Source organism: Acomys minous (assembly GCF_964271855.1).
Source record: "Acomys minous genome assembly, chromosome: 14".
NCBI lineage: Eukaryota > Metazoa > Chordata > Mammalia > Rodentia > Muridae > Acomys > Acomys minous.
The window spans coordinates 5977447-6004816 of NC_140496.1; the positions used below are offsets into that span (position 1 = coordinate 5977447).

The following is a 27370-nucleotide window of genomic DNA, read 5'->3' on the forward strand; positions in this document are numbered from 1 at the left end:
CTCCTAGATAGACATTCCCTGAGGGATCTTTTGGGGGGGGGTGATAGCCGCTTATAGGTACACAGGAAGGAGAGGTGCAGACAGAGCGAGCAGCCGCTCTCTGAGAAGTTACCTGTTTGCATAGATAAGACACATGATCCCACAAGGTGGCAATTTTGCTGTGCTCACAGGTTCTGGAGCAGGATGGGAACAGAGCCCATAGGGCTCTGGGTTTCTCATGCCTTGGCCACTAGGACACCCTCACCAGTGCATTAGGGAAGATCAGTCTGGGGAGGTGAGTGCTGGGGGCCACAGTGTTTCCTGAGCTGACCTTGGAGTCCTGCGGTGCCTTCCATGTGGCCTTGGGTGGAGGCCTCAGCCCCTGTGCCATCTGAGAGCTGTGCTGCCTGGCGGAAAGGGAGGCAAACGTCTACCCGACCTCTGGGCACACCCAGGAGGATCCGGATAGTCTGGAGCTTGGGCATCCCAACAGCGTCTTCACCCTGTGTGGGTGATGCCAGGCCTGAGGAGAAAGTGGTATTGGCTTGTTCTATGCTTGCTCCTCAGTCTCCCCCAGAAGCCAGTCAGTTATGTAGTCACTGCACACCCCACGGTGGGCAGCTGAGATCCGTCTCTGGCTGGTGTGCCCCCTGGGGCCAAGGTTGCTGTCTCTCTGGCTACCTGGCTGTGACCCTCACAGAGCAGGGAAGCTGCCTGCCCCCCTTACCCCCCCCCCCCGTCTTCCCATGGCCCAGCCCCACCTCTAGCTCCTGGACAGAGGGCAGAATCCCAGTATTAGACCCCTTGGGGGACACAGGGAGCCAATTTTCTTTTACGCCTCCCCAAATCTGAAAGCAGTGGCCCTCTCGATGCACAGAACGACGCAGGAGGTCAGTGCTCCCTATGCGACTGTACGACTGTCCGTGCAGCGGAGGTGGGGTGGGCTGCACTTGGAGACCCTAGCCTGGCTGTAGAATAGCTCCGAGAGTTTCAGAGAGCCCTTGGCTCCCCTCACCTGAGACGTTGACCAGTAGCTGCACCCACGGGCTCACGGAGAGGCGAGGACACTACAGAGGGACGGAAAGCTAGTGCAGTCTGCACTCCACACTGAAGTCCCGAGACCTGTCCTCAGTCAAAACAAAACGCAGTAGGTGGCTATCGTTCCTTTGACAAGGACTGACACCTGCTGCAGGGCTGGTGAGGTCCCTGTGTCTGAGAGGGACAGTGAGTGGAGAAATAAGTGCTGGAGTCTCAGCCTGGGCCGTGGGAGGCCCCTGGCTGGCTCTGGTCTCCTGGTAAAGGAACTGTGCTGAAACCTGCAGGGGGACAGAGCTGATGGCCGCACCACAAAGCTTTCTGTGGGTGTGTGCAAAGACCCTCCCCCCAAGGCAGGAACATGCCTGACATACTGGAGGAACAGCAAGGAGATTTAGGGTGCAGAAGCACTCAGTGTGCAGGAGGAGAGGGGCGTTGAGGAGTGCTTGGGGAACCACCCTGCGGTGCTGGGGGGACCTGGCTTCAACATCACAAATCACGTGAAAAGGCATGAAAAAGCAATGAGCGTTTCTTGCCAAGGCCTGATATGGTGATCTCACCCATCCCCAACCCGGAAGGTGCTATTGGTATATTTTACAGACGGGGAAACTGAGGTTTATGACTCCCTACCCTCAAACCTCAGGCCAGCAGCCAGTTTGTCTCGAGTGAAGATTGCTACCACCTGGTCCCCTCCACAGCCGCATGCTTGGTGTGGTAAGTGCTCACCACACTCTTGAGATAAAGGTCTGGGGCCAACCTCGGGTCGTCATCACATATGATAGACACGCTCCCCAAGCCTTGGCCTGGTGACTGCCACCAATCAGAGGGACTCAAATGTGTGCCCAGATCCTGAAAATTGCTCTGTGGAACAGGGGTCAGACACCAGTATTAGGGAGGTCTGGCTAGGAGGCTGGGACCCTCAGGCATCCTGAAGGTGCTGGCCGACTGAAGTTTGTCATGCTGGGATTTAGGGGAGGACTTAAGGCCTTGGAGTGTAGCTTAGTGGTGAGCGCTCTCCTGGTGTATGTGAGGCCCTGGCTTTAATCCTCACATGTCAAAGGATCATGTCACAGCTTTTAAGGCACAGGGACAGTCTATCCCGTGCAGCAGTGGCACCCCGAGCCCCTCAGAGATGCCAGGTGCATTGCCTGTCACTGTTTCTTGCCTTCTTCTCGGTTCCTTCTCTGGCCAACATAAAACACCCCGACCAAAAGCAGGGTTTATTCAATGTCACACTTCCAAGTCATAGGTCACCACGGAGAATAGAGGCTCGAGGCAGGGACTCAGGAGAGGCTTGCTTGCTATTCCAAAGTGTAACCTCCAAGGACTCCAGCCAAAGAAGAGCAGCAGAGCCCATGGGGAGTGCTGCTGGCTGGCTGGCTTACCTCCAACTAGCTTTCTTACACAGTTCGGTGCCACCTGCCCTGGCAACGGTGCCTCCCACAGTGGGGTGGACCCGCCTACCTCAAGTAACAATGACGACAGTGTCCACAGACATGCCCCCAAAGCCTGGCTGATTGGAGCAAGTCATCTGTTGAGGAATTCCTCTCAGATGACTCTAGGCTGTGTTGAGTTGTCAGCGAACGCTAACTACATCACCTGCATATCCTAGGAGCAAGCTCCCTGACCTCTCAGTGTGGGGTCACTCCCTTCTCTGCTGGGAAAAGTGAGTCTCCAGCACAGAGATCCAGTAGGCAAGAGAAAAGTAGGCAAGGTGAATCAGTCTCTCTCTCCCTCTCTCTCCCTCTCTCTCCCTCTCTCTCCCACTCTGTCTCCCTCTGTCTCTCCTCCTCTCTCTCTACCTCCCTCCTCATCTAAGGACATCCTCACAAGGATGGGCTGCAGAGGACAGACCACCCATACTGGTCACCTGCCTCTCTGCTCAGAAAAGTGCCCTGCCTGGTAGGGTCCCATGCATATTGCAATCCCTGCCTGTTGCACACACCTGCAGATCCCTAGAAAGTGAATCTCAACGGGGTTGCCTCAGGCAGCTCCATACCCTCTGTGTGACTCCATTGTCTACTAGGCTGTTAAATGGAGAGCTAACCCAGAGTTGCTACGTGCCTGGCAAGCACCCCTTCCCAGGAACATTCCCCCAAAGGCTCCGCCCCCCACATCTTAAGGTCCCCTGAGACCATTTGGTGGGTTGAGTCAAAACACTCATAAGGAGCTCACTGGAGAGGTAGGCAGCTTAGCCAGCCCCACAGCTCCCCCCAGAGGAGCTGCACCAGGCCCATCTGCCTGCCTGGAACCTTCCCAGGGCCAGGAGGGGAGATGAACTGGGATAGGGCAGGATACGGTTTCCGCCCACTGAGGACCATCCTCTTGTCCTAAGGCTGGGCTGGGAGAGCTCGAGATAGGCTGTGTGGCTCCAGGGTCTCTCTGTGTGCCCCTTATGACATGGTATAGAGCTGAAATGATGTGGACACCGCCCCTCCCCCACCCTTAGACTTGACCAGTGGGGCACACACACACACACACAAGGCTAGCAAGTGTGCCTCTCTCCACATGGTCCCAGGGTCTTTGCTTTATCTGTGTGGATCACTGTGTGCTCTTCAGAGTGCTCCCCAGATCCAGGGCTGGGCACCGAGCCTGAGCCCGAGTGCTTTTACTGAATGGTGGCTTACGCTTTTAATGCCAGCACCCAAGAGGCTGAAGCAGGAGGAATGCTGGGAATTCAAGGCCAGCCTGGCCCATATGCTGACTTCCAGATCAGCCTGAGCTGCTGAAGGATACCCTCTCTCAGAAAACAAAATTTGACATCAGTATAGGGGCGCACACCGGAAATCCCAGCACCTAAGAGACTGAGGGCCTGGAGGTTGAGGCAACCTGAGCTACAAAGTAAGTTCCAGGCTAGGCTGAGCTATAATGAGACCTTGTCTCAAATGAACTGGAAAAATAAAACAGCCAAGCTGACCCATATGTACTCCCCCTCCCAGGTATCTTAGTGCCCAGAACACTGGATAACGGGCTGCGTACGGATTCTGTTCTCTGCTTTCCCTGGAAAGCTTCCTCAAAGAGGGTGGTGGTGGACCTCAGGGAGCCCAGTGTCTGTGCTCAGACACAGGACCTTATGTCGGGGCTCTTTCTCACCCCGATAGCCAGTACCCTGACTGCAAGTTGCGCTGAGCTCAGGAGTGACGCGCTGAGCCGAGACACTGTCTCCACTTCCTGTGATGCACGGAGCGAGAACGAGCCTCTCTCCCTCCACAGTGTGCCTGCAGTCTCCGCTTCTGTGTAGGACATGTGCCTTATGGCTCAGACCCTCACACCAACCGGTTGGTGTTTGCAGGAAGTCTGTGTTCCAGACGCTCCAGACGGCACTCCAGCTGCAGCTGCTGTGTGATCCTGCGGCAGGAGGCTGGCCTGGACCCCTGCAACTGGGAACTCAGCAGGCACTGCCTAGGAGAAGCTGGCCTGGAGCGAGGACAGAAAAGGCCTGGACGCCCATGCTGCCGGCCGAGGGGAGGGCCTCCTGTTTCCCAGTAAGAATACCAAGGAGATTCCCGCCTTCCCCTGGCTCCACAAAGTCCACACAGACTTCAAACCCTGAAGCCGTGCACCCTCCCTCACCTTTCCTGCTCTGTGGTCCATCTCGGCCAGCCAGTCTTGCCAAGTAAGGAAGGCGTGGGAAATTTGGTGGGCAGTGTTTGGAGCCAGGCAGCCCTGTGAATGAGTGCAAGGGCCTGTGTGGACGCAGCAAGTTGGCCCTCTTCCCTGAGTGCATGGACAGCACCTAACTCCCTGGGCTTCTGTTTCCCTATCTACGAAATGGAGATTGGAAACCCCTTTCCTGTGTCATCCTTATCATCCACCGAGCACAGGCTGCTGTGAGGTTTAGATAAGCTGACATCTCGCCTGGGGCACAGGCCGTGCTGCCAGAATGTGGTCTCCTGCTCCACTCGGGCCAGTCCTGGGAATTTGACCTTGGATGGGTCTCCGTACTTGGCAGCTCAGCTTGGAGGTCACGATGGCTAGTGGTGATGCTCCCCAGGGGAGGCAGGCAAGGCTTCCTCCTTCCTTGAAAACAAGCAAACGGATGATGTTTGTATGGTGACGGGGTTGTGGTGGAAGAAGGGACCAGATCTGGAGCAGCGAGCACCTGCCTCAGGTGCTGTGGAGAATATTCAAATAGTGAGGACCAAGACGCCCAGTACCCATGTGCTCAGCTCACAGTGCTGGTGCCTGTTCCTCCCAGGGCACCCTCCCCTCCCCTCCCTCCTCCCCCCACCCCCACCCTAGCAAGAGCTCAAAGCAGGACTCGGCGTATGAGACCCTACGCTCCGATCCTCCAGCCTTTGCCATCCCGTGGGATCTGGGAAGCCATCCGTGGAGAGCACTCTGTCCCTGGCATCTGACTGCAGAGCCCTGGGGCAACAGAGCGGGAATGGTAGAGGCAGCTCAGGCCAGACCCCCACCCAAGAAACTCTCTGAGAAAAGGCGCCTGCTTGGCAGCCTCGGATCAGGAAATCCCGGCTGGCAGGATGCCACCACCTCCCTGCCACCCTGATCCGTCACCAGCCAGACATATTTCGGATCCTTGCCAGGCAGGGGGAGGGGTGTTGGGGGGAGGGATGCACCCAGCCCCCCCTGCTCCATGCCATCCTTGCTGCTGCCTGTGTGTAATTAACAGAGTAATTAAAAACAGGATGAGTTAATTGGTATTCATTTATGTGGCAGATGTTTTTAATTGAGGCAGGAAACAATTTACCTGTTTACATAAACAATGGCAAAGGCAGGCTTGTAAAACACATTTAAAAAAAATTTTTTTTCCTCCCCCTGCCTAAAAAGAAGAATTGAAACCACTGGGTCTCCCCTGTGTAGTCCTGGCCTCACAGTAAGAGTGGGAGCCCCCACCCCACTGGAGAGGGCGGGTGTCTCCGGCCTGCCAGGAGGAAACATCTGTTTGCCGCTTGCTTCCAGCGAAGGCTGTTTCCTTAAATTCTGAGAAAGGATGTGTTGTTCCTAGGTTGTGGGAGCGAGCCTGTTTGGGGTGACAGCTGTCCAGGCCACTGTGGTCATCGGGAGGCCTGGCAAAGCAAGGTCCAGGCAGGCCTGGCCACCCCTCCGGGCTGGGAGGCGGGACTTCCCTTCCTCGCCAGCAGCCCTGTTGTACGTGGCTCTGTGTAAAGGGCTACGGTGCTTCTTGCGTGGTGACCGAGACTGAGAAATAAAAATTTTAAATTCAGTCAATATCCGGTACCAACAAGGGCTCCTGGGCACTGCGATGCACATCACTTTCCTCCATGACAAGGACGTAGAAAAGCCCAGGAGCCCAGTGACACCTGCTGGGGAGGGCACAGAGAGCTTGGCACAGGAGAAACCTACACTCCAGAAGTTGCCTGATTACAGTGACACAAACTCCGTACTTACTGTTGCCTGGCCAGCTCTCCGCTTTATACCATGCACGTTAATTACTCTAATTCTATAGAGTGTTCCCATGGTAACTCCTGAAAGAGGGGTAGGATGATCCCATTGCAGGGCAGAGCTGGGATCAGAGCTCCAGGTCTGCGCTGGAAAACACCTTGGCTTGGTTGGGTGGAGAAATGCCTGTCATAGAGCCTCGGGGCCTTAGATGGAGACTTGGAGACACTTGGTCTGCGGCATTTGGTTGGTTTTGTTTTGTTTTGAGACAGTTCTCGCTAGGTAGTCCTGGTTGCCCTGGAACTCGCTATATAGACAAGGCTAGCCTCAAGCTCATGAAGATACGCCTTCGTGCCTCCCAGTGCTGGGGTTAAAGGATGCACCACCATGCTCTGCTTTGCGCCGTATTGTCTCTCTGTGTGTGTGTGTGTGTGTGTGTGTGTGTGTGTGTGTGTGTGTGTGTGTGTCAGTTTAAATAAAATCGCAAACACCCTAGGAGGGTGCAGGAACTGTTAGCTGAGTGGATCTTGGTGGAAGGGACAGGGATAGGCAGGCACTGTCCTTGCGTTGAAACACCAGTCTTGGCATCTCCTTCCTCACCTACAGATAAATGACAGACAGTTTCAGAGGCATTGTCTGGAGTGACACACTGACCCAGTGCTGAGCAGACAGCATGTTTTTAAAATGGTCTTTACACAAATGTCAAGGGCAGAGGGGCCCAGAGACTCCCAAGGCATCTTTGTGGAGACTCTAGGGTTTTGCAGGCCTTTGGGCACCTTTTTTTTTTTAAGGCAGGATAGAGGATAGAAAGTTCTGGAATCCATCAGGTATGAAGGCTTTGCTCACAGAAAGTGCCCCCAGAGCTCTAGCTTGTGGTGGCAGAGGGGTGTGGTTCCCCGTGAGTCACCTTGACTCTGGGCTTCATAGACTAAGGCTTACCTAGAGAGCAGGCCACAGCATTTATTTATTATTTGTTTGTTTTGGAGCAAGGGTCATGAGTGTGGATGTCAGAGGACAACTTGTGGGCGTCAAGTCTCCTTCTCCTCCTCCTGGTTCTGGGGTTGGGACTGAGATCATTAGGCATGAGGGCAAGTGTTTTTTATCTACTGGGCCATCCTGCCTGCCCCACAGCCATAGATTTCTTAGGTCATCTGGAGGACAACACACTGGACAAACAGCCTGTGGGGTTTGGGGCCGGTAGCTGAGTGGCCTCAGAAGAATGCCAGACTTTAAGAGTACATGGCTGGGGCCTGCTCAAGACTGTAAGGCCTGACCTCAGCAGGAGTGCCCTGACAAGCCCCCAGCAAAGGCCTAGACCTATGTGGCTTCCTTGGGGTCTTCTGACAGCCTGTGGCCTCAGACCCAGGTCCTAGGCCTGGACCTTGCTGGGCCTTCTCAGGCAGCCCTCTGCCCTAGGTATGGAAAAATAGAATGCTCTGGATGGGAACTGGGTTTGCCCTCACCTGGACAAGAGAGGAGAGAAAGCCACAGACCTGTCCCTCACAGGCTGTGAGGAGCTGCTGGGCTTCCCACAGTGGGCAGCACATGGGGCTGACTTCTACACCCGCCACAGCGGCTCCCAGGACACCTGGTGCAGCAGAGGAAGTGAGGCAGAGAGGCCTAGACATGAGATGGCCCGTCCACCCTCCAAGGGCAGTTGGTGCTTGTCTTGTGACCAGATTTCAGGAGGTGTGCTGCAGTTCACACTTTCTGTTTTTGTTTTGTTTGGGAGGATTGTTTTTGTTGTTGTTGTTGGTTGGTTGGTTGGTTGGTTGGTTGGTTGGTTGGTTGGGTTTTCGTTTTTTGAGATAGCGTTTCTCTGTTTTAGCTGTCCTGGAATTTACTCTGTAGACCAGGCTGGCCAAGGACTCACAGAGATCCCCCTACCTCTGCCTCCCGAGTGCTGGAATTAACAGCGTGGGCCACCACCGCCCGGCCCTGTTCACAGGTTTTTAAACAATTATAACACTGGGAATCGTGGAACCCAGGGCTCCTTGCTCTACTAGCACAGGGAAGTCCTGCTGCTGGCTGTGTTTCCAGACCCTTTGCCAGTATCTTCTTGGGGCTTGGGGACTGTCCTGCCCTGGGCTGTCCCAGGGTTGGGTGTCACCACTGATGTCAGGCTTATTCATGAGAGACACAGCTGGACAGGCTCGCATCTCTGTGGTGGTGAGAGAGTTCCTCAGGTTGGTCAGTCCCTCGTTTTGTTTCGTTTCCCTTTGTAGAATCTGTACTGAGCTGGCCAAGATGGTGCGCTCCAGTAATCCCAGCACTCAGGAGGCAGAGGCAGGCGGATCTCTGTGCGTTCGAGGCCAGCCTGGTCTACAAAGTGAGTCCAGGACAGCCAAAGCTACACAGAGAAACCCTGTCTCGAAAAACAAAAACAAAAACAAAGGAATCTGCACTGATGTTCTTGGTGTTGTGTTTGGTTGGCTGTGTTGTTATTGTTTATTTCTTTGCCTTGTGGTTGTGGTGTTTGAACCCAGGGCCTTGTCCATGCTAGAACTCTTCCACGGGGCTACAGGCTCAACAACTTATCTGAGACAAGCCTTCACTGTGCAGCCCTGACTGGCCTGAAAGTTGCTATGTAGACTAGGCAGACTGAACTCACAGAGATCTGCCTGCCTCTGCCTTCTGAGTACTGGAACGAGAGGCACACATGGCCATATTTTTAATTTTTTAAATATTTATTTATTTATAATGAAGATATTTTAATATTTATTTTTTATTCGTGTGTGTGTGTGTGTGTGTGTGTGTGCGCGTATGTGTGAGACATGTTAGTGCCATATTCCAGGAAGTGCCCACGGAAGCCAAAAGTGAATGACAGACCCCCTGGAAATGGAGATACAGGTGTGTGTGAACTGCCCAATATGAGTGCTGGAAACTGCAAGAGTGCCGTGTGCTCTTAACTACTGAGCGGTCTCTCTAGCCCTCCCAGCTCTTTTTTTTTTTAACTTTCTGTTTTGGGACAAGGTCTCACTAAGTTGACCAGTCTAGCCTTGAGCTTGCAATATTCTGACCCCAATGACCCAAGCGACCGGTTACAAGCCTGCACCACCAGGCCCAGCTTCCAGTGCCATACCTATTGAGTGACTTAATTTTTTTTATTTCATTTATAAGATTTATTATGTTTACTTGTGTGGGGGAGGGGTGTGTGACTGTGACTACAGGCATCTGCAGAGCACAGAGGCGTACGAGCCTCCTGGAACTGGAGTTATAGGCTGTTCTGACACTTTTTTGTTTGTTTGTTATTGTTGTTGCTGTTGTTGTTGTTGTTGTTGTTTTGAGAAAGGGTTTCTCTGTGTAGCCTTGGCTGTCCTAGACTCACTTTGTAGACCAGGCTGGCCTTGAACTCACAGACATCTGCCTGCCTCTGCCTTTTGAGTGCTGGGATTAAAAGTGTGTGCCACCATGCCTGGCTTTGTTCTGAGCCACTTAACATGGGTGCTGGGCATCGAACTCCTGCTCCCTGCAAAGGCAATGTGTTCCCTTAAGCTGTCTTCTATCGGTGCCGTCTTTCAGCTGGCTTAGTGACTCTTGTGGTGTCTTGCAATTGTCTCCCTACGGCCTCCAGCCCAAACAGGGTTCCTCCTCCTCCTCCACTACCCAGAGGTGACCCAGGTGTGGCACCTGTTGGTGACTAGTGTGAATTCTAACAGGGACATGATTTAATATAGAGGACAGCAGGGAGGCAGCGAAGGGGGTACCGTTCTCATCTGTGCTTTTCAAAAACAGCCTCCTTGCAGAAACATCATGTGTGTGCGTGAGGTCACCCTGTGACTACCAGGGTGTTGTACCTTCTCCCTGGCTTGCATGCCCTTCACTAGAGAAGACGGACATGTTAACACCAGCCTCCACACCCAGTTGCAAGCACCCTCATACATATATGTACACGCACACACATGCATGTACACACAGATGTGTGCACGCACTCTGTGTGTGGTGTGTGTTCAGGCATATGTGCCACAGTGTACATGGGGGTCAGAGAACAACCTCAGGCATCAGCGGTCCTCACCTTCCACTTTGCTTAAGATGGGGTTTCTTGTCTGACAGGACATATCACTCTAGCAGATCGTCTTGCCACCCCCCTCACCCCACCCCCACCTTGCCATAGGAACACCAAGATGGCAGACATGTGTCAGGACTTCCGGATCTGCACTCGGATCTTCACGCTTGTACCTCAAGCACTTCGCTCCATGAGCCATCTCCCTTGCCCCGTGCTTTTCTTCACTGATGGCTTTTTTGCATGTCCCCCTGCTGGCAGGCTTGGTCCTGGGGTCTCTTAGGGACACGGTAAGGCACGCTCCCTAAGTGCTCCCATCACAACCTAGCCAGGGAGCAATCTGTGCCAGGGAACCAGGTACGAAACACCCAGGTAACCACAACCCAACCTTCATTATCACTGCCATTTTACTGAATAAACTCTGCCAGGCTGCACGGGTGACTTCTTGGTGTCATGGAGGGGGTGGGGAGGGGACAGGGTGCAGATCTGTCCATGCCCCTTGCACGCCGAGACCCATGCTGAGTTGAGGGGGCCGTTCGTCCCTGTCCTCCCCCCAATCCTGGCAGCCTCCCATGGCAGTGGGCGGCCCAGATGGTGGGGCACCTCCCCCACGGCTCTCTGGGAGTTGTTGGCTGTGCAGCCCCAGCAGCTGGGAGAAGAATGTGTTTCCTTTGCGAGGCAGCCGCAGGGTGAGCGGGCCTGGACATCTGGATCCCATTTGCAGCCCTGCGGACAGCACAGCACGGAGGGCTTTAATTCCAGGGTTCCCATCCTCCCCTGCTTTTTAACTCTGTTTGGTCCAGGGTGCTGTGAGGGCCCAGCTGGCCATGGTTCTGGGCGCTCTCACAGGCGGGGCCCTGGGCTCCAGCATCTACATTTGGAGATTCTGAGCTCAGATTCTTGTCCTGGCAGCATGACAGCATGGTCTCCTGCCCAGGAGTGTCACCCCATGTCACTTGTACTCCTTTTTCTCCCCACATGTTTTTGTCTGCAATTAAGGTCACCTGTATGAATTGTCACTCATGGGCCACTTTTCCATATCAGTGAATGGCATTCGTGACAGGCTTGTAAGCAGAGTGCTTGAGGCATAACCATACACACACACACACACCATGTAGTCTGAAGACAACTCAGTGTGTACACGTGATCAACAGACGTTACCTGATGGGTCCCTGGACCCCTCCTGTCTCGGGGAAGGACCTCCCTGACTTTAATCACCATACTAGGCTGTTTGCAAACTTCATACTCAGGGACCTCAGGGTATGCTCTTTGGAGTCTGGCTTCTTCACTTAGGTATGGGTTTCTGAGATGGAGCCATGCCCTGCTTAGCGGCAGGTCCCTTTGTCATCGTGGTGTAGTTTTCAGCTGTGTGGGTATACTGCAATTCTTGGTGGTCACTTGGGAGGTTTCTACTTGGGCCTCTTTATGATCAAGCGGCGAATCGCAGTCACCACTTATGAGATACAAAGCTACTGGAGTCTTGGGCACATCATTAAGACTGACAGATGTGCCGGGCGTGTTGGCGCACGCCTTTAATCCTAGCACTCGGGAGGCAGAGGCAGGTGGATTGCTGTGAGTTTGAGGCCAACCTGGTGTACAAAGTGAATTCAGGACAGCCAAGGCTACACAGAGAAACCCTGTCTCAAAACAAAAAAGTTTGACAGATGCTGACCCCTGGGTTTCCAATGTGAATGTCAGTCAGCTGTTGGTGTGTAACAAACCAGCCCAGACTGAGTGCTCTGGAGCTACCACTGATCTCCAGCAGGGGGCGCCTCAGGTGAGTTCCATGGGCAGCTCTTCTTCCCTCAGCTTGCAGGGGTGGGGCGGAATTTTCTCCTGGAGAAGATGAGCCTTTGAATCTGTTAGGCCTACTTACAGAGTATACAAGAGGGTTTGCAGGCAGCAACATAGCTGTACCAAAGCAGATGCAGTGGAGTGTCTGTACGCAGCATGGAGGAGAGCCTAGGTCACAGTTTCTTTCCCTAGTCTTTCCCATCCCAGCCTGTATACTCTAGTGCCCACTGTAGACCCTGGCGTGCAGTTAGGAAAGAACAGCATACAGAAGGCTAGGAGAAGTGACCGCAGTATCAGACGAGGGGCCATGACCCTTCTTCTCTGAGGGAATGTCCACTGTCCACAGGCTGGACCATGGTGGACTCTTGCAAGCAGGTATGGCTGTTCGGATGAAGATGGAGGCTCTTTTGCTCAGAGGGTAGGACAGCTGCTGGCCTTGCCCTCTGCTCTATGGTGGGCCTGGCAAGGGCGGAAGTTCTGTTAAGTGCTAGGCACTCTGATGACTGGGCCCAGCTGGGCTAGCTGGACTCCTGTGTGCGCCATGCCCTCCAGTGGCCTGAGGCTGTTTACACATAGTTTCACCATGGAGCAGGTGAGGCTAGTAGCAGGTGACACCAAGCTCATCTCTTTCCTAATGGCCACAGCAGGCCTGGGCCTGGCCCTGTTCAAAGGACAACTAGTGACCTCATCTCTCCCGAATGGCTGGTGTAAAGGCCGCAGAGGAAGGCTGTGTTATGTGAGGTGGAATGACCAGAGCTGGTGATGTCAGTGTTCTGTGCCTCAGTTTCCCCATATGCAAATGGAATTCTGATACCCCACAGCTTTACCATGTGAAATGGGGGAGTCAGCCCAGAGCCCATGCTAGCACAGTGGCTCTCTGCAAAGGGGAACCAGCCTGACATGGCAGGTTGCGTATGCATGCCGAACTCAGCCTTCCTCTGTGGCCTGCACGCCACGACCCCCACACTTGTAGAACCATGTGTCCTGCCCACATGTGGTGGGTATTCATTCTAGATGCTTCTCTCTTTCCCTTTCTTCAGTTCCAGTGATGACTATACCCAGGCCCTTGCATATGCTAGGCAAGTGCTATTCCACTGAGCTACCTCCCAGGTCATTTGCTTTTGGGTCAGGGTCTTGGTAAGTTGCCCAGGTTGGCCTAACACTTGGCAATCCTCCTGGTTCCGACCCGAGTAGCAGGGGTTACAGATGACGACACTAAGCCGCTCAGCACTTGGGTTAGCGCACTTGTCCTGCCGACTCTCACGAAATGTGGTGGGTTCATGCTCCCCGCTTTGTAGGCAAAGAAAGCTGAAGCTCAGCATAAGGCCGGTAATGTCCTCACCATAAGCTGGGACCCGAGCTGCGCATCCCCTGCCTGCCTCTTATCCTCCAGGGCTTTAGAGACAGGGTAGGACCAGCCTCCCATTTTACAGGAACTGTAGCAGACCCCGAGTCCATGAAACACCCTCGTATTTGCTGTCTGAACCAGCCCCTACCCCAACATATGCTCCCGTTTTCCTGGTGGGTACCAAGGTTCAGAGTCATTCATGGTAACCCCCTGGTTCTCACAGTTAGAGTAGGAACCAAGTCTCCTGCCTCCTGGCTCTCCACTGTTTCCATGGTGACCTTCATTGTCACCATGGACCAAGGATGATGGGGTTCTTGGGTTCTTCCTGTGCTGGACTACAGGAAGAGCAGTGCCAGGCAGAGTTAAAACCAGAGAATGGCCCTGAGTCAGACCTCCGAGAACAAGGCAGGGCCAAGCAGAACCAACCCTGCTTGACTCTGGGTGCTGTCACCACGGGGGCAGGAGGACTGCCTGGCCAGTGGAGCACCGAGCAGGAAACACTAATCCCTGTAGTTTTGTATTATTACTTATTCATGGTCGTGGAGGCTGATGGAGACCAGATGTGGGAAGCCACTGGCGCGGACACCTGGGACTCGTTAGGGCTGCGTCCCACCCACTCCCGAGTTCCCTGCCCGAGGGATCAAAGCTGAGTGCTTCTGAGCCTAGCTTTGGACAGCACAGGATGGAGCTCAGCCCCAGGTCAGACTGCTCCCCAGGCATGGGGTCACCCAGAGGAAGCCCTCCACTCTTTGCTGTGCCTTGGGCCTGGGAGCCTGAGACCAAGGCCCAAATTCTTTCTGGGTATCCCACAGAGAAGCTCCAGAAGAGGGCTGTGTCCCCTGGAAGTTTGTCCTGGGTTCAAAAGATGACAATCTTACGTGAGCCCTCTAGTGACTCCAGAGATTGTACCTAGGCCTCCATGTCCAAGACAGAAACCCATCACCACCACCACCACCAGTCCCAGGCAGAGGACGGGGATGGGAAGGACAGGCCAACACCTGCTACATCAGTGGCCTCAAAGGACTTGTACATGTCCTCCCCCAACCCCCAATGGCTGGGCTGCCAACCCATTTCATGGTCAAAGAGCCCATCTGAATATCAGGCAGCTTGGACCCCCTCAGGGCCAGGGCAGCTAGGCCACACCCACCATACACCCCATGGCCCTGAGCACTCAGGGAAGGCAACTCTGTCCACATGGAGCAGAGGTTCTCCAGTGATCCTCTTTTGTCCCTGGCCTGTCTTCGGAGGTGGTTATGGGGCTCCCGACATGTCCCCCATCACATCGTCCTGGTGGTCCAGAGGCTTCCTGAAGTGCATCTTTGCTGTGTCGCTTCATTCCTTGTCGCTTTCACGCGTATCTGGGCTCACTGCTCACTGCTCTGCTTGTGAGCGTAAAGGAGGAAGGGCTGCTTGAGTTTGGTGTTTAGCTTTTGATGGTATCCGGTTCTTTGTGATTAGATGGACTGTTGGTCATAGAGGTTGAAAGACACTTTATTTTTATTATATCTATTTATGTGGTGAATGTGTGTGGGGACACATGCCAGGATGTGTTTGTGGAAGGTCAGAGGACAACTTACGGGAGTTGGTTCACTAACTTCCACCATACAGGTTCTGGGGTTCAGTCAAACTCAGGTTGGTTTGGTGGCAAGCACCTTTTACCCACTGAGCCATCTCGCCAGTCTTGAGAAGCCATTGCAAGTGGAGATCTCTAAATGGACGGATGAGTGAGTGAGTAGGTAGACGGGGATGGATAGTGTCCGAGTGATGCCATCAGGAACTCACGGATGAGTGCTGGGTAGGTAAGTGAGGGGTGGATGGAAAAGTGGATGGGTAGATATAGGGGATGGGTGCATAAATGGATAATGTGTGGCTATATGAGTAGATGATGGAAATATGGGGATGGATAGATGGATGGATGATGGATGGGTGGATAGATGGATGATGGGTGGGTGACTGGATGGGTGGTTAAATGAGTGAATAGATGATGGATGGATGGATGGGTGGGTGAATGGTAGGTGGGGATGGATGGACGGATAGGTGGGTGGATGGATGGATGGAGGATGGATGCATAGGTAGGTGGGTGGATAGATGGATGGATGGATGGATTGATAGATGGGGGATGGATGGACAGATAGGTGGGTGGATGGATGGTAGATGGATAGGTGATGGGTGGGTAGATAATGGGTGGATGGATGGATTGGGTATGGATGAGTGGATGGGTGGATAAATGGGTGGATGGGTGGATGGGTGAGTGGGTAGATGGATGGATGAATGGATGATGATTAGATGATGGATGGGGGGATGGATGGAGATGGATGTAAACACTGCTGGAAACACTCCAGTAGCCTATGTGGAGGCATCAAAATGCTGAAGCATTCCAAACCACCTCACAGTCTGTGGCCCCTGACAGCCATGTGAACTCCCCACCTCTCAACTTTCCCATCTTTCCCATGGGGATGGTGTTGCCCAACTTCCAGGAGCCTCTGGGGAACAGATTCGTTAAAACAAAACAAACAATTGCAGTTATGACAAAGATATGAAGGATGAGGCGGTAGGCAACAGAGACCTGGAAGAGGCAGCGTTTCCACAGGAGGACACTAGCTGGTACAAAGGTTCTGGGGCAGGAGCACCTGAGGCTGGAGAGTGAGGCTGTACAGTGAGGGCAGAGGGGACAGTTAGCCGCAAGTGGCAGGCTTGGGAACACGTCCTAGAAGGTTAGCTAACCCTGCTGCATCTGAGGAAATCTAATCATGTGGGTTTACCTTGGCTTTGGTGGCACAGTGTTGGACCACTGCCCAGCCAAATGTAGAGGCTGGAATCCAGAGATAAGGGCTCTGTGCTCCTTACACACTGTGTGGCATTGCGGTGACCTCAAGTGACCTTGAGTATTGGGACAGCCTACCAAGTTATGAGGATGCAATGGAGTGATTTCAACCTCCTGGGGTCTTCTCTTTATGCCCATCTCACATTTCCTACAGAATGATCTAGTATCTCCTGTCTCTGACTCTCTCTTGTGTGTGTTTTGCGGGAGGAGATGAGTGTATACGCTGTGGAGGCCAGACTTAAGTGTCATACTTCAGGTACCTTCACACACACACACACACACACACACACACACACACACACACACACACACTTTATTTTTTAGACAGGGTCTCTCGTTGACCTGAAACTTGCTGAGTAGACTAGATTTGCCAGCTAGCAAGGCCCAGGAGCTCTGTCTCCCGCCTCTCCAGTCCCTGGGGTTACAAGAACATGCCACCGTGCCCAGTTCCCTACATGGGTGCTGGGAAAGAAACTCAGGTCCTGTGTTTCATCCCCAGCACCAACTTACCCATATCCCCAGCCCTAGAACACTGTAGTTCCAGGACTGAAAGAGAAAATAGCCCTTGGTAGCACGCATCTCTTTCAGCCAATGGCATGGCACATACCTTTGGCTTTCACTGTGGTCCCCACATCACAGATGTAGACTGCCCACCTGGGTGGCAGCATCTAAGTCTGAGCCAGTTCTCTCTAAAGTGTCCTTTGTTCTTCTACCTTTGACTGAGGACTTTGTGCTTTGGGAACACTGCCCCCCCCCCCAGTGTGTGAGGGGTTGGTTGTACTTACAGAAGAGATGCCTAAACCTGGGAGCCTTGATGCCCCCATGTGCCTTCAAGCCCTAACCTGCTCATGGTCAGCCCAGAAATAGAGAGACAGCCTGGCCCTTTCTGCACCCTGTCCAGTCTGCACCAGGCTCCATAGAGAAGGAGCCCCACGCCTGACCAACTGGAGGCACAGCTCTCTATCTTGCCATGCCTGGGTTTCCTTATCTGCCGACCTCACAGATTAATGGTGGGGACAACAGGCAGTGACAAACACAGAGCACTGAGGTAGGGACCAAACTCAGTCCTGACTTTGTGATCACTGTTGCCTCCGAGACCTGCTGATGCACACAGTGACCTAGGTCACTGCAGAGGTCAGTCAGACGGTGCCTGGAAAGCCAGGCTCTGAATTTGCTAGGGACACAAAGGTCTGAAGAGACCTAGCCAGAAAGATGGTCAACTCTATGCTGGACGTAGGCCAGTTCCCAGCCGGGAGGGCGGGCTGGGAACCACAGCCGATGGGGACAGTGATGGATGGAGTGGCCTGTTCCGGCACATTCCGTGTTCTTTCCCACAGGCTCTACTGGCCTTAGAGAGCTGCTTCCTCTGTGGATGCTGAGCAGCATTCAGCTGGGAACTGGGTACTGTCGTGGACAACACAGGGGCTCCCCTGGGCCCACAAGCAGCCATGGGGCCTGGGAATTTTCTGGAGGATGGGAACAAGGAAGTGGCAGAGACTGAGATGGGCTGGAGGAGGAGCCAGGCCTCCCGTACACCCTCTTTCTTCCCAGAGATCATCCTAGACTCTGCCAGCTTTGGGCACTATGGATGGTTTAGGGGTACCACTGCTTCCGGGTTCCCTCCTCACTCAAGTTCCTCAGGGGTAACCCAAATCCTCTCTGCCAGGCCCTATATGCAGTTTCTAGTATCCAGGATAGGGAGACCATAAGCTTCCTTTTCTGAGGAGGACCAGAGGGAAGACACTATCAGCTCTAAAAAACAACGTGAGAGGCTGGGTATGTTCTAGAGACCTTGGGAGCTGGCGCGGGTCACCTGGCTGCAGGGGTCCCTAAAACCAGCAGGGCCAAGCTACCCAAGTCCAATTTTATTGCTGGCGTCTCAGCTGGGCATCCAGGATAGATCACTAGACCACTCTGTGCCTCGATTTCCCCACTTGTAAGGTGGAGCAGGATTGTATGGATGAAGGCTGTTGGGAGCATCGAGGGCTGCCGAGGCCCTCATGAAGCAGGCATTCCTCACCGCATCCTTCATCATGTTAGGCCACATGATGTCATGGCTCTTTACCTCATTTCCTCGGGATGAGGGGGCTGGGCCTCCCTGAGCCTCTGCCACTTCCCTGTACCCACCCTGCAGCATCCCCCACCTGCCGCAGTATAAGAACTGTGGTACTGTCCTAGGCCACATAGCAAGCAGGCAATGTAATGGAGCACAGCACGATCAATCTGGTTACAGAAGTTCCCCAGCAACTACTTTAGAGTAGGTGTCCACACGATGACTCCATGTCTGTTCTGCTGTGGTGAAGGTTGGCCCTACAGGCTTGGACATGCATCTGGCTCTCTAGGCGTTTTCATGCTTTTTTCATATGATCCCCACTGTGGCCGCAGGCCGTCGCCATGCCAGTTGCCTGTACTAAAGAATTCACAACAGCCAGGCGGTGGTGGCGCACGCCTTTAATCCCAGCACTCGGGAGGCAGAGGCAGGTGGATGGCTGTGAGTTCAAGACCAGCCTGGCCTACAAAGGGAGTCCAGGACAGCCAAGGGTATACAGAGAAACCCAGTCTGGAAAGAAAAAAAAAAAAAAAAGAATTCACAGCAATGGCTTGGCCAAGAGCTGGTACACAGTTCCAATCCTGGCTGCCCCACTCACAAGCCATGAACCTCGGTGAGACCCTGGAGGGGCCCTGAGGTCATGAGCTGTCACCTGGAACACATGGCCAGCGGTGCTGCCCTGAGGACAGCTGTGGTTTTTACTCCCACTTGCTCACTTCACAATAAGGAAAGCCCAGCTAAACAGGCAAAGAGAACCTGCCCAGCTACCTGGAAACACACATAGAGTCTGAGGACACAGGCCTGGACAGGTGGGTGTAGGAAGGCTTGGAACTGATGGACGAGATCCAGCTCGGTAGTGCACAGCCGAGCAGCTTTGGAGAAATCACTTCTTGGGCCTCAGTTTCCCCTGTATGAGATGGAACCGTAACAGTACCTGGAGGAGGCTGTGCAGCCTGGAGATCCAGCAGGAGTGTGGCTGAGGCTGTGGGTTTGACCTTGGTGGGACAAAAGGAAAAGAACAGCTACAAGCTGCCCAGATTTTGGGTCAGAGACCACCTCTCTAGGAGTCCCCAGAGCATCCACTTAGTGGAACACCATACCCAGCCAGCTTCTTCTACTCAGGCTCTTAGAGTATGTGCCTGGAGGGCCCTGGGGAAGCAGAGCAGAAAGATGGAGCCTGGGAAGGACTCGTACCTGCGGTTGGCTTTTCTGAGCCAATACAGTGTGGGGAGGAAAATTAGTGAAAGTTACCAGTGAGTCTAGAGATGGGCCTCAGTTGGTAGAGCACTTTTGTAGTGTGCACAAAGCCCTGGATTCAGTCCCCAGCACCCATAGCCTGGGTGTGGTGGCACACACTTGTCATCCCAGCATTCAGAAGTGGAGGCAGAAGTATCAGAAGTTCAAGGCCATCGTTGGCTACGCAGCAAATCTCTAAGTAAATAAATAAAACAGCTGTGGTACAGTACAGGTACTTTGAATGACATTCTCCAACTCCTTTGATACACACACACGCGCACACACACACACACACACACACACACACGCACACACACACCCCCTTCTCTCATGGAAGTAGACAGTTTACATACTTTAGAAGCAAGAAGGGGGCTTGGGCCCTGGAGACAGCGTCTCTCACGGCCGGCCCCTCCCACCTGACCTAGACCAACGATCATCTGGTCCTTGGGCACTGCCCACCAGGCTCCCTATATCCTTTCCCTGAGGCTCCTGGCAAGGTACTCCAGAACAATACTTCCTCCCTGGGCTGCCACAGTGATCTCTACCCTCAGTCATCACCTTTTGGTGGCTGCAATCCCACAAAGAAACCTTGCAGGTGGGTTGGACAGGGAGCCAGGAATCTGCAGTGGGGTGACAGTCCAGAGGAACTGCGAGGAGGGGGTAAGCTGGAGAGGGAAACAAGATTTCCCGAGGCATGCTGGGAGGTGGACACCCTTAGGCTGCTGAAGGGAAAGCAAAGAAAGTGTGAAGGCAGAACAGGGCAGCAACCCCAGATCTGCGAGGCCGCTGACCGGTCCAAAGCAGGAGGCAAGGTGCCTCTGAGTCCCCGAGGTCACTGGCTTTGGAGCCATGTGTGCTGTGTGACTTGGGGCAGATCGTGACACCTGTGTACCTGGCCCTCTCTTTGAAATGGGCTTTGAGTGGAATAATTACCTCAGGACTTTTATGAGGACAGATGAGCTCCAGGGCGTGTTGGGAACTGCTTGCAATGAGCATTTGAGGCTCTGAAGCGATGACCTTTAGCCTCCACGATTCATGTCCTGTTTTAAAAAAAAAAAAAATTAAGTCTCTGCAGGCACCAGGCACCTACAGGGCGCCTTTGACATCATGGGCATGCAAGTGGTGGCCACTGCAAGACGGTAGCATGGCCTGCAGCACCAGTGGGTCTACCAATGGCCCATCACTGAGCAAGCATGCTGAAAGGTAACAACTCGTGCCCACGGTGCCTTTATTCAATTGGTTCTACTTTGTTTGGTACTTGAAGCTCAGGAGAAGCCACACCCGGCCGCTAACCCCTGCCCCCCTAACTCCCTGTGAGAGGCTTCAGAGACACAGAGTGTCCCCAATGTCCTGGGCCTGTGACCAGGGCCTGCCTGGCACTTGAGACATTTGGCCCTGGCAATGCCCTCCCAGGCAGGCCCCATCTGCCCGAGGGCCCAAGGGCAGGCTGGACAGGTGAAGGGCTGATGAGGACGGGCTGCTCCACGCTGAAGCAGCCAGCCACAGTTGCCTTCTTTGGTTGTTGTCACCGGAGACTGGCCATCAACCCTACAGCCAGGCATGGTGTTGATAGGTCTCCACAGCTGCGGCCACACATGTGCCCAGCCATCAGCCTTTGGACAGTTGAGGGAGGGGAGGGGCCGAGCGCCGGCAGGAGGGGGGGCCAGAGGCCACAGCTGGGGGACAGCAGGTGCCGCAGCCTGGGTGGCTACTGTGTGCCATCTGCTCCCGTTCTGTCCCTCCTCACGATCCCAGCAAGAGGGGGGCTTCTTGCCTCTTCCTTGCAGACCTAGACACAAGCCATCATTGGCCACCGTGTTTGTCTAGGGTGTCTCGGAGCATCTCTTCCCTCTGCAGGAAGGCGTGGGGCTCCCTGGGATGCTGTGGGAGGGGGTGATGCCCACAGGTACAATGATGGTGGCCAAGAGAGGACAAATTCCATAACTCAGCCTCTGTGCCCCCTGCCGTGGAAGACGCTGTGGGTATGATCAGAACGTGGGTGACAGGCAGTTATTGGGGCAGTCTGCTTTCTGCTCATAGCAGGCAGGAGCCCACTCTCCCCCTTGCTGGCCCTGGAGAGCTGAGTCACATGACATAGAGGCAACTCAAACAGATCTTTCCATCCATCCTGCCTAACCATACCTTAAGGTGAAAAGGAAGCCCGGGGGCCTCACTGTCCCCTGCAAAGAATGTCCTAAGCAGGGCCTTCCTGCCCCTTAGACTTAAGCTGACCCGTGCCTTCGCTGCATGGCCCTGCTCTGGAACCCTTGGCTATCCGGGGTCCACCTGACCATCATCACCGCCTTACCTTCTTCCTGCTCATCTGACACCAAGCTGGGTATCGTGGTGAGAGCTGGGTCACTGGATGAGGGCTGATCTTGGATATACTGAGCCTATAGGTCACATTTCAGGGATCAGGCCCTGGGCACCTTGGCATCCACAAGCCTCCCATAGGGGTCGCAAGGACCACAGGACAGGAGATGGTTAAAATGGTGCTTCCGTGCCCAAGCTGGTTCCCCTGTCCCTCCAAGCAGATCCCAGAGGACAGTCTCAGCATCTGGAAATCTGGGGTCACCGCCCTCCATATATGCCTTATAAATGCAGATACTCAGGGTAGGCCAGAAGAATTGAGATGGGGCCCGAACATGGAAACCTGCATTGTGGGCTCCCGCACACACTAGTCCTGACAAGCCCACCTTCGGCCTGGCTCTTGGCTTCACCTGTGCGTGGATGCTAGCCACCTGTGAGAACACTTGTGCTTCCCACAGGATGGGTGGATTCAGGAGTCCACCTGGCCAGTGGAAGCTCAGGCCTCTGCCCAGGTGCTGGCCAGCTTGCTCTGCCCTCAGCTGCTTGATCCTTTTTTTTCCCCTCTCTCTCTCTCTCTCTGTCTCTTTTCCTTAGCTAACAGGAAGGAGAAGGCTGCAGCAATGCCAGACTCTCCAGCTGAAGTGAAGACGCAGCCCCGGTCCACACCCCCCAGCATGCCACCCCCACCTCCCACAGCATCCCAGGGAGCCACACGACCACCCTCCTTCACACCTCACACACGTGAGTGTCCCCTCATACTGTCACTGCCGCCGCCGCCGCCACCGCCACAGACCGCGGGAGGGCAGGGAGTGTAGAGCAGGTGGAATCATTTGAGATTCTGTGCTCTGCGTTTAATACAACGTGGCTCTGCGACCTGTTTGCAGCCCCTTCTTAGGCCCAGATCCCAGACGCTCCTGCTTCGTGCACAGCTTTGGGTAAAGTACTTAACCTGTGTGGCCTGGCTGCCTCATTTATGGGGAAGGGGAGAGTGGAATGGGGGCACTGCGGTCCCTGTCTTACAGCCACTGTGAAAACGAAGTAAGTTAACGGACATTAATACCAATCTACAACACTGATGTCTGAAGGCCGGGTACTTGGGCCCATCTCTGCAGCCCAGAACAGAGGCTAGGGTACACTCTACTCAGGGAAGGTTCCAGGAAACCCAGAGCAAGAGTGGTGTCTCCCGTCCATAGCGACCTCTTTCTTTAAGAGATTGTGACTGAGACTTTCGGGTCCTGAGCAGTTGGAGAAGACAGAAACTCTCAGGGTTGGGCTGTTAGTGGGGGCAGTGTCCCACATCCCTCCCCTAAAATAGAGGCTCTGGAGTATGCCCTAGGTGTCTGGGCAGGGAAACAAAACCATGTGGCACCCCCCACTGCGACCTTCAGAGAAACATACTCGAGGGAGCCTTCCCTAGAACTCAAACTGAAGCAAGACCCGTCTCTGAGGGAGGGGGTCTCAGGAACTCAGCCCGGTGTCACCTGGTTTCCAGGGCATGTGTGCTTCCTCTTGTCCCTCCACCCCTGGGCATGGAATACTGACTCTGCCCTTCCAAGACAGGACTCTAAGCAAAGCCCTGCTGTCTAGAGAAAGGTTGAGCTGAGGGTCAGGCAGCGTGGCCCCCAGGCCAACCTTGTCCTTGTTGGCAGGGTGTCAGGCTCCTGCTTTGGGGGTATGATCTGTGTCCATGTACAGCCACATGGAGCCAGAGCCATCTGAGATCATGCCTGGCACACAGCAGGTTGTCCTATGTGAATACCCACGTACACCTTCCAGGCTCTTGGGAGGTTCTAGCCCTCCCACTTCCTACAGCTAACCCCGTGGGTCCAGTGGTTGCTGAGCCTGGAGTGGGGACTCCTAGCCCTGCCTCTTGTAGCTGGGATTCTACCCTTAGCCACCTGATGGTCTCAGAGGACAGATGGCCATTGCCAGGTCCTGGGTCTGCCTGCCTGCCATGCTCCTCCAGGCCAGAGGGACCTAGGCCTTTTCTCACAATCTTCCTCCCATCGTGACGCTGGGCGTAGTCACCGTGCCCTCCCTTCCTAGATGTTCCTCTTCCCTCTGGGCTGAATTGCAGGTAGACTCTGGCTGCTGGGCAGCCCCGGAAGCTCATCCAGAGGGTGAGAGGGGAGTCTGTGGGACTGTGCCGATGTCACCAGCCAATGCCTTAACCTAGAGACAGGAATTGTTTGTGTGGGGATTGCTGTGCCCCTCTCTCAGCAATGAGGCCATGACATACTTCCTGAAACAATGGTCCTCCAGATGTTCGGAGGCCCCAAGCAGGAAGGAAGAACAGAGTAGCTGACGGGCTGATCTTGGACTCCGAGCTGTCGCTGACCCCGAGGGTACGCCTCCCACAGCCTGCATTTCCCTGTGGACCAGTTCTCCTCCCAAAAAGCGAGCCTGGACACCAGATGTTCCTTGTTAGGAGTGGGGATGGGATCAGCTGGGACCTTCGGGCTTTGCTTTCATGAGGCCTGTGAACAGATGTGAGGGCGGCCAGACCATGTGTGGTTCACTGGGGGAGGAGTTGTTGTGACCCTTTTGTCCCACCCTGGGGGGGGGGAGGTCACAGTTTTGTCTGTAGAGCCCAAGGCTTTCGTTTTTCTCTAAGATGACACCTCCAGTCCGGAGTGCTTCAGAGCTTTGGGGATAGTTGGTTCATAAGTCTGAGGCTCAGGCCTCCTGAGGTCACCTCAGGTCTGTTCCTAATCTACACGGTTAACTACACCCCTGCACCTGGCTGGTGGCAGCCCTTGGGAAAGCCTCTGTAGCCAGCTGCAGATTCCTGTGCCCAGCGCTCCATGCCAAATGGAGAGACTGACCTTGAGCCTCTACTTGAGGGCTGTGGTTTTCCTGGCCCAGTGACCGCTCTTGGCACAGATTGGTCCCAGGAGGCTGAGTGTGGAGACCTGGGACGATACAAGGAGCATCGACCCGGCCTACACTCCTCTCAGGCAGGGAGCCTGTAGGTGGGTCGAGCTCCTATCTGCCCTTGCACATTTCTGAGATGGAGGGGGCTGGCTTTACTCCTCCAAGAGCTATGGCCTGTCTCCACTGACAGACAACCCACCTCGCATAACTCAGACCTGAATCTCAGTTACTGAAAACACACAGCTTGGGCATCAGGTCGCTCACAGATGGTACTGAGTGGGTGAGCAGGCCCTTTCTGGGAAGATGGCTCTTAAGAGCTAGGTGTCCTGCTCATGGTGAGAGATAGCACTGCAACCAATTTCACAGAGGCAACAGTGCGGTCTCTAGGCCTGCCACTGAGCAGCAGAGGGGATGGGCCGCTACGGCGCCCTCCTGACGGCGTGTTCTTCTTATTTTGCTTACAGATGGCGAGGATGGGCCTGCGACGTCTCTGCCCCACGGCCGTTTCCACGGCTGCTTAAAGTGGTCCATGGTCTGTCTCTGTAAGTAAAATAAGAAGGACCATGGGCTTGAAGGAGGCTACCTGCATCCCTCTTGCTGATCTCCAGCCTCCTTAAAGACAAGAGAGGCCCAGGAGCCTGGGCCCCTCAGACATCACGCAGGAACTGTGGGGCCTTTGCACGCGAACGCCTCCTGAGCTTCCTAGCCAGCAGCCAAACAGGCTGACTGGTGCTCATGCCAGGATTGTGAGGAGACAGTGGGACAAATGGCAATGACAAAGCCCTGGCTCCCACTGTTAGCAGGCTAAGGATGGGCAGGAATGGCTACCTGTGCCTCGGTTTCCCCACCTGTAAAGTGATGCTGCCACGGTATGGAGTGCCGAGGGTGATTCATACACCTGCTGAGAAAGCTATTGCTGCCATGTCTGACCCACACCACATGCCCCGTGGGCATCAGTCACCAGTGGATGACTCCATCAAAGCTCTGGGTGGCATTCAGAATACTTGTCCCCAAGTACCAGGTGTGACTGTGCCTCAGCAGCCTTGACTGGGTCAATTAGTTATATATCCCAGTGTGTGGGCGGCTGCTGTGCAACTCTGGGCTCTAAGGATGAGGAAGACGTTGCAAGCACTGTTTGTGTTCTGTGTTGTCTTTCTTGCTGCCATCATTCTGTGCCACGCTTGGCCACACGCTAGAGCCTGGCACACGGCCTGACTGGCCATCAACTGTTGACTGACTCTTGCTGTGGTGACAGTGGGGTTCCCCGTGTCAGAGAGAAAGAGTGGGAGAGCTGTTAACTGGGTCCATGTGCCCCAGGCCAACTCTCACCCAGGCATCAAGGCTGAGGGAGTTATGGGGGTGCTAGCGTGTGCCCCCAAACATCAGCCGAGGACACGTGTACAGTCTAACTTAGTAACACACCTGTTGTGGTAATGAAAACACTTGTGCTGGGGGCTATTTTTGGCATCTCTTTAGCTGCTGAGACTGCCCGGCAGCCGCGGGAGGGAAGACAGGCAGGCAGTGAGACGAACAGGCCACGGGGGACCCAGGCGCTCAGAGCAAGGCTGGTAAGCGGGCCTCAGGGAGGACAGGATCAGGCCAGGCTGGGTCTGGTGGGTGGCGGACTAGACGGTGCGGACATTGGCATGTCTTAGAAAGTACTAGAAGGCCCAGAGCCCTGGTGATAGAATGCTTGGTCTTAGGACACAAGTCCGCTGCTATTAGTGAGGTCTCCGTGGCAACAGGCCATCTCCTGGCCTGGCTGAGGTGACAGCAAGTGGCTGTCATTAGGTTTGACTGGGGCATGTGTGCCGGTGGCTGTCAGAGCTCACCAGAGAGAGGGAAGTTCACCCCAATGGGGTCCTCTGGACATGGTCTTAGAAACGCCAGGAGCCCAGAGCTGTTGGTATGCTGTGTGCCACCATCACTGACCACCCTAGAGCAAGAACGGTGCTCCCACACACGGCACTTACACTGGCCTGCATCTACTAGCCTACAGTCAGTCTGGAGCTGGCTATGTGTTCTAGGCCCTGGAAGGGGCTCTTGAGATCATTTGGGGAGACAAATGGGAAGGCTTCAGCTTCCATGTACCCCGCCCCCCGCAACACTAGGAAGAGGAACAGCTTAGAGCTGTATGCAGAGGGATTGCATGCCTGGCGGCAGGACAGAAACGCCAAGGTAGCGTGGGAGCCTGCCATTCTCCCCCACATGCTTTGAAACTGCTGTTCCTTGGAAGCAGCTGTCCAGAGGTGCCTCACATAACACCCAACATGTCGAGTCTGTCAGGGTTGTGACCCATAAGGGTCAGCTCCCAGGTAAGCTGGTGGCAGGCATACACAGGCTCCATAAGCAATGGGCTGGGAACCAAACCAGGCCACTGGGCTCTAATTCTAGAACCCACCTCAGAGCCTCAGAGCCTTGGGGCCATTGGCAGATAGAGACAACAGTGCTAGGCCTAGGTCTGACCTACATTGTACATCTGAACTGGTGCTGCTCCCCAACCCCTCAGGTGTTTATGACATGGGGTTGTCTGAGGACCTGTGAGAGCGTAGC

General features: G+C 54.5%; 1 protein-coding gene across 8 annotated transcripts in view; it reads left to right on the forward strand.

The window, feature by feature from the left end:
- The window catches only part of CBFA2T3 (CBFA2/RUNX1 partner transcriptional co-repressor 3), a 76728-nt gene that overhangs the window by 29111 nt on the left and 20247 nt on the right, over positions 1-27370 (forward strand). For 4 of the 8 annotated variants that reach the window (XM_084755656.1, XM_084755658.1, XM_084755659.1 and 1 more), the window contains exons 2-3: positions 22538-22684; positions 25282-25359. In XM_084755656.1, coding sequence (XP_084611782.1) covers positions 22538-22684; positions 25282-25359 — 225 coding nt within the window. Of the gene's footprint in view, positions 1-4306; positions 4631-22537; positions 22685-25281; positions 25360-27370 lie in introns of all 8 variants that reach the window. The other 4 variants (XR_014774125.1, XM_084755653.1, XM_084755657.1 and 1 more) reach the window with 3 other exon arrangements.